This window comes from Platalea leucorodia (assembly GCF_965183815.1).
Source record: "Platalea leucorodia genome assembly, chromosome: 9".
Lineage (NCBI taxonomy): Eukaryota > Metazoa > Chordata > Aves > Pelecaniformes > Threskiornithidae > Platalea > Platalea leucorodia.
This window is the reverse complement of record NC_138831.1, coordinates 14003214-14010588: the sequence shown is the minus strand read 5'-3', so window position 1 is coordinate 14010588 and position 7375 is coordinate 14003214. Positions and strand designations below refer to the sequence as shown.

The 7375-nt window shown below is 44.9% G+C and overlaps 1 protein-coding gene across 1 annotated transcript; it reads right to left on the bottom strand.

Moving 5' to 3' along the window:
• Positions 1-2164: 2164 nt before the first annotated feature.
• On the bottom strand, positions 2165-5110 carry LOC309595008 (histone-lysine N-methyltransferase SETMAR; the record flags this gene model as incomplete). Its single annotated transcript, XM_082321469.1, has 2 exons — positions 2165-3301; positions 5024-5110. The coding sequence occupies 2 exons, from the start codon at positions 5108-5110 to the stop codon at positions 2489-2491; spliced, it is 900 nt and encodes a 299-aa protein (XP_082177595.1). The 3' UTR covers positions 2165-2488.
• Between the last annotated feature and the right edge of the window lie 2265 nt (positions 5111-7375).

The following is a 7375-nucleotide window of genomic DNA, read 5'->3' as shown; positions in this document are numbered from 1 at the left end:
ACAATTGCCACGATGGTTTAGAACTCAATGACAACCTATTATTTCATGTTCTTGCAAGGCCTTTAATGGGGCTGGCTGTTTTCGGCAGTCCAACACTCCCTTGTTGCTCCGTGCTGTGGAGGTTTGTTCTGGCCAGGTAATTGATATGCAGTTCACTTGCTAGAAGCGGCATCGGCTGGCTGGGACCGAAAGGGTAGGATTGCAGAGACGGAAGGCTCGGCTGTGTTCTCTGGTCTAAGGCTGCTGATGCAAGGGCTAGATACTGCTAGCGGTGTTTGGGGGGGTTGTGTTTTTGGGGCTGGTTGTTTTGAATCTACACTTCCTTAACTACTCAAAATCATGCCAAGTACGTATTCATAACAGGAAGCTAGCAAACAGTGCCGTCATCTTGAAAACCCATCTAATCTTGAGGAATGGGAATACAGATGGTGTAAAACTAGTCCTGAAACTTTTTCCAGGAGGGAAGGAAGAAGTAGATGGGATCATCCACTCCCAGCCCTCCAGTCCTGCAGGCTGAGAGTAGCTGGCGCAATGCCCTTTGGGGGAAGAAAAACAGATAATAAGCCTCTAAACAGGATGAGACCTTGCAACCCAAGCTGTACTCTGGTATCTACTGCAGTGTGCATTCCCAGTTACAGGATCTGGAGAACTTCTCTGCTGTAGAAGCAGGCGCCCTTAGTCAGGCAAGGAGCAAAGTTAATGGCCACTCAGCTTGCAAATTACTTTTGACAAGCAGCTGAAATCCTCTGGAAGCTTTCTGTATTGACAGAAGTGACACTTAATGATTAACACTAAGAAAAATCACATGGTAATCTTAAACTAAAACCACAGCCATATGTAAATCTCAACAGAGGTTCTTCATGATGGAAGCATGAAGGTATACATTAAACAGGGAGAAGCTAACACTGAAGTTTACCTAGGAAGTATAGGTAAACACAAAGTAAGATTTTGTTTAGCAAATAGCAAAATAGGAGCAGCAAAATGTCCTTTATCCCTTGTCAGTATTAGGTTACTATTTCAGGTCCAAATAAAAGTTGTCTTTTTTTATTAAAAAAAAGTTGCTGATGGCCTGCAGAACGGCAGATCCCCCCCAGATACGCTACCTCGTGTGTGTGTGTGTGTTTTGTCAAAGGTTATGAATACACTTAGAGATCAAACTGTGCAGAGCAAATAACCCAGGGGCTTGTGCCACTGACGGAGCACTGTGGCATGACTGTAAAAAGCAGCATTGTAGTTTATCTATCTTGTATATCAAAGTTGGGGGAATTTCAAAACAAGTCTGAAGCTTCCTTAATTTGATCGTTCTAGAAAGGAAGTGAAGTAACCTGCAGTTGCGGAACGTACCCCATCTGATAAGCTCTCTCGTGTATCCCTGGTGTAAGGAGACAGTCAGTAAAGCAGCGTGTGCTTGTTAGATCTGGCAAGAATGATGAAGAGGCAATGACCTTCTCCCTCTGCTGGGAAAGGAGAGGCCTTGCTTAATACTGTCTAGCTCTGTAGGAAGTGAAAACAAACCAGTTAGTAGCTGAAAGGAATGCTCATGTATCTGCCAGCTGTTCAACAACATAAAAACACAAATTTGTTGTTGTTCAGATGTACTTTTCTATTTCCTACTTTAATCCATTTCAGAAGTCGAAATATTGTACTGCTTTAGACTGCAGAGTCTGAATTTGCTTCCTGAGCATGTAATAATAGCGCTGGAAAGTAACATGGACGTGCTGCTTGCTATTATTGCAGAAATCTTATTAGATGAGCCTTGAGATAGATGATAGGATTTAAAAAGATGGGATGATTGCACTTCTCAGAGCCTGCAGTATTGTGCCATTTACACAGAAGCTAAATGGTAATGAAACTGAACTAGTCACTCGAACCAGATTTTGGCATGCAGCTAGATGTGCCTGGAGATGGAAAATGGCGGGGGGGGACGGGACGACACAAAGCATTCAGGCTCATCTTTCTGGGCAAGTTTTTTACATCAATAATAATCAGTTATTTATGTTTTGTGGAACAAAAAAAATTATAGCAAGTAATTTAAAAAAATAAATTATTTTAATGGGATTTAAGAAACCTAATGCCCTTCTTGCAAATGTCAACATTCCTTGGTCTCATTCTCTCGTGTAATTTTCAGGGACATTTCTTGTTGTTATCACATGTCCTTTCTGTGTACCAATGTTCAAGTTCATTCTTTCTGAAAGGTACAGATGGAGAGGTGCTTTATCATACAGCAAGGTGTCAGAACAAATCAGGAAAAAAACCCACCAGGCCTGGCTTAGTAACTGATTTCAGAACATCTTGAAGCTCCAGTGCTCCGTCATTATCATACCATCCACCTTGAAAACAGTCTCTAGGATGTTGCAGGAAGTTATTCTCAAAATCTTGTCTCTAGCTGTTACTCAAAACCACATGCGCTTCCTTGGTGGAATACACACTTAGAGTTCTATTTAACTGCAACCTAACTACTAGAGAAAATTGTATTTGTTAGGTGTGCTTAGGGACTGAAAAGCTCTGGAGAGCTCCCTGAACAAGTGTCTGGTGTGGAAAAGAGGGAGCTGTCCCAAGGTAAGAAGGAAGCACATGTGCGGGCACCACAGTAGCAAGGTTTTCTCAATCTGTTATCTTCCTCTGAAGACTTTTGTTCTCTGTTAGTTACTGGTAAATTATGGAATCTTCCAGAATAATCATATGAAAGTTCCTCTCCAGCAGAAATATCGGTAGCTGCAAAAAGTGCCAGTTTAGGCACCATTGAGTCAACTCGAACTGGCACCATAAATAAATTTGGTTCACAAGAATGATTCAGGAATCTGCCTATGTTACCAATGTACGTAGGGTCAACAAATGTCTCCATTATCTGCCCACTATGGAGGTGCTCCCTCACCGCTATAATATAGTTTGAATCCTTTGATGTCTGGGCCTGAATTCTTCTGCGTGCCTCATTAAAGCCTAAAACTTCACCAGCATATTCACAAACAAATCTTCCTTTAGCTATGAATTCCAGAGTGCGAAGACCCCACCCTTTCTTCTCAGTCTTGAATACCTCAAGCCTGAATTGCAAACCCCTCTGAACAACCCTGTTCTGACAGGATTCACCACACTGGCACATGGCATTGCATTCAAAAACAGGCCTGGCATACTTCTCCTCTTTGTCTGCAGGCCTGAGGCACAAATTGCTGTAATTTTCACCATGGCAAAGACAGGAGCACACGTGAACCACACAGGAGCGGGTAAGACAAGAACATCCTGGAAAGGTGACTTCAGTGGGGTCAATGTCTCCGTCTGTTCCAGCCACGTTGTCTGGGCTATACTGCGAAGAGAACAACAGTCAAATCCTTGTCACGTTCAACACTATTTTCCATACAGGTTATCAAATTTTTAAGAAGTCTGTGTCTGGCAATGACCGATCTCTGAATGTGGGGAACTGAAATGACGAGCACTTCTTTTTCCTGTAAAATTCTTCTAACTTTGCTAAAATGTTTTAAAGAATGGAAATCAGATATTCCATATAGACCAAAAACGTCAATAGCCAGAAACAAAAAATTTAGCAGGAAAAACATGTCAGCTAATTGGATCTAGTTTACTAGAGAAGATTTTTATTTATAGAAATAGCAAAGTATCTTTAAAGTAATTTTCCCCCCTTCAAAATGCTCAATAAGCTATTTATAAGGTTAGTTGATAGCTATTTTAAGTTACAGAATTTCAAATGCCCATTTTGTTACTTTCAATGTATCTCTTCAAATTGTTGTATTCAGACCTGCTCATTCTAATTCTGTTACAAAGTGGTGATGGTGTTGCACTAGCACACCTCTACATATTTAGAAAAAAAGCTCAGTTAACTACTCTATGATTGGGGTGAAACATGAGAGGTTATTTGCTTCACCCTAAATTCTGTCTATGGGAACAGCTGTGGTTCCGTTCAAACAACCCAAGTTGAAAATCAGGTTGTCAAAATTACACTAATGCCCCCAGCAGGTGAATGATTATAGCATTATGAACTGTTGCAAAATAAAAGCTGATAGAAACTTTGCTGGATTTGAAAATCAAAATATAAAACCAGCTACATGTATATTTGTACTTTCTTCTCAGCATTCAGCTTGCAAAGCTTTATTTAGAAACCTGGAGTATGTGCTATTACTAAATATTACATTTCACAGTAGCTTAAGTCTGGTAGCTTCTGGGTGTTGGGCAACAGGCCAGTTCATTCAGAAGTTTCTTTTTTCATAAACATCGGCCCAGTCATTTGGCTTTACTCAAAGTCAGTTTAATAGTCCCTTATCTGTTCCTTTCTTCTCCCATTCGCCATGTACAAGCATTCCTATTTCTGTAAAATATTAGCACACCATGCAATTTAGCAAGATTAGGGTCTATATGGACTACGTCTTTATTTTTTTCCCCAGGCTCACTACATTCATTCTGTTTTCCGAAGACTCTCTGATATCACTGAAGCAAACTCCTAGGCAGGAAGGTCTACTTCCAGGAAATGCGTTTGGAACTTACTACAAGTAATACAGAAGACAGCAGAAACTGGGCTATGCCTGAGAAAGTATGAAAAAAGCTTCAAGTACCGACCTGTATTGCTAGATTACACCTTTCCTTGTAAACCACTTCAGACGGTTGTGCAGCGGGAACCGTCTGCAAGCCTGTCTACTCCCAGTCTAGTTTCAGCCTACGGTCAGCGCTAACGCGCCGTAGCACGAGAGCTTTATTCCTCCTAAAAAGTAACGTCTCAACTGCGCGATTGAAATCTACAGAATGCCACATACCGGGAAAAAAAAATGTTTATATATGTAACCGAAAGGCACGGCGAAGAAAGGGCACGTAACGAGACCAGTACCGAGGGGCTGGCGGCGGAGGCGTAGCCAGCCCCCCACCCCTCCCGCGGGAGGGCAGGGGCTGGCGCGCCCGGGGCAGGCTGCCTGAGGGCACGGCGCCAGCAAACGGGCTCCCTGAGGCGCCCCGCTGGCCGCTTCGCCCGCCCCTCCCCGGCACGGCCCCCCGGCGCGGTGCCCGCCCCGGCCCGCGCCCCTACCTGAAAGGCCGGCGGGGCCTCCCCGGGCGGCCACAGCGCCACGGCCACCGGCTCCAGCCCGCCGCTCAGGTCCGCCCCGGCCGCCATCGCCCCCGCCCCGCCCCCTGGCCCTCTGGGGATTGGCTATCCGGGCCGGCGCCTCTCTCTGGTTGGGCAGAGGGAGTGACGCGGGCGCGCGGGCGCGCAGGCGCCGTGGTCGCTTAGAGCGGCGGCGCGGGAGCGGGAGCTGGCGCTGGCCGGGCGCTGGCGGCGAGCCGCCATCTTGCGGCGCGCCTTCCCTCAGCGAGGCCGGTCCGGTGGCGGGCCGCCCGCTGCGGGGGTGCCGCCGTGCGCCCGCGGGAGGAGGCTGCCCTCGGCCGGGGCTGGGGAGGGCAGCGTGGCTGCCGCCGTGGGTCGCTCCCTGCGATGGGGCTGCCCCTCCAGAAACCAGTGTGGCTTTCTGTGATGTGGAAGTACTCAAAACCGAGTAATTTTAAATGTTAATTACAAACTACTGAGTTATTTAAATTCTTAATGTGGCTGTAAATCGTTGCATATTTTGAAGGTATTAGAGTTTGGTTTTTTGTTTGTTTGGTTTTTTTTAATTCTTCCTGGCTGGTTTATATTTTAGTTAACCTTTTATATTTTTGTTTTTGAAATAATTTAATGTGTTTTGTAATGTGGGTGGGAAGCCTTGTGTTCAGATGTTACAAGGCACAGAAATTCTGCCAGGTGCAGCTGGGCAGTGGAGGCAGCGGCTCCCTCCTTTTGTCTGGGGATGAAAAAAGATTTGGCAGGTTTTGCACCTACAGGACTCCAGAGCAAGGCCCTGATCTTTGTCTTGGCTACTTTGTCAGGAGATAATTCAGTCAAATTCGTTTTCTGGGTGAAGGGAGGAGATAGGAACCCATGGAACCAAGCTCTGGCTTCATCTGGGAGGCCTTGCCAGTGCTACACACGGTGTTCTAAAGCAATCACGACAAAACTGGTTCCGTGCAGCGTGACGAGATGAGAGCAGTCACGGTTGGTCTCACCCCATCTTTTCTCTGTGAACAGCAAACTGAGCTGTGGCTAGGCAAAAGGAGTCAGACTTGTGTTCTTTGGATGCTGGTGGTTCCACTAGCTTTTCCATTTGCCCCTTGGGCCAGTTGTTTTGGGGCCTAAGGTTGCAGGAGCTCTTGCCATCTTTTCACCTCCTTTTTCCCGTTGCGTGAACCATGTGTTTTCCTTTTGAAATCATTTATCACCTCCAGACATGAGCTGCTCAGACTGAGGAGACAGAAATCCCTGTGCCCCTCCAACAAGGTATTATTTGTGTCTCTCTTTCTGTGTGGTGGTTACCAACGTGACTTTTCTGATCCCTTTTTCTGTGACATTTAGGAAATGGAAAGAGTCTTCACCTATTGTGTCCCTTTCCTCCTGCCCGTGAAGAGAAGCTGACCAACACCAGGAGAGTTACAGGTGAGATTAGACAGTGAAGTCTGTTTGTGGGTTGGACAGTTAATGGGAATAGCAGAATTGATAGGAAGATAATGAACGGGGTTGTTCAGGATTGCACTCAGCCTGTAAGAGCCTTCTCTTACAGAGGTATGGAAGAGGAACTTCTGGGAGGTCAGTGCCTCCCAATATCTGGCCAGTAGAATTTTGGGGAGTACTTTGATCAGTTTAAAGCTTGGATCAATGTATGCTGCTGTGAATGTAAAGGAAATGTAGCTGTAGCATCAGCACTTCATAACTGAATGGAATGAAAATGGTGGAAGGCTTTAAATACGCACAGCCTGTCACTCTTGGTTTGTCTACCCAAGCAGCAGTACAGCGCTTCCCATGGATGCCTCTGAGCCCTGCTTTCTTGGGGTTGATGCTTTCATCCTGTGAGTGCTTCTCGTTGCGGGGGAGGTGGGAGATCAGTTTTATAAGGTGGATGCTGAAATGTTGAATGATTGCAGATATTAAAATACACTTTGTTTTTGTAGTTTAGGGCTTTCTGTTATTACTAAATTGACCTTTAGATCAAGACATACATAATTTGGCTGCTAATCCTTAGTGCCAGATGGAATTCTTTTCCTTTTTTAAATGACAGAAGTAATGAGTCATTACTCTGTAGTAAAAGAAACAGATTGCTTACATGTACCGGAGACGGGGTTTTGGAAATCAGCAAAAGGTCATGGAAAATCCAGTGTTCTCCTCCTTCTCCTTCTCCCACCCAGGGCTTCTATTGTATTGAACTATGAATGGGTTGAACTGTTGAGATGTCCCGGTTGGGTGAAAAATTGATGAAAGCTCATTTTAATTTGTTATGTAAAATTGTTGCAAGAAAGCTTAAAATGGAGCTGAAAGAGTGAACTGTATGTGAACTTTGTGTTGCTGAACTAA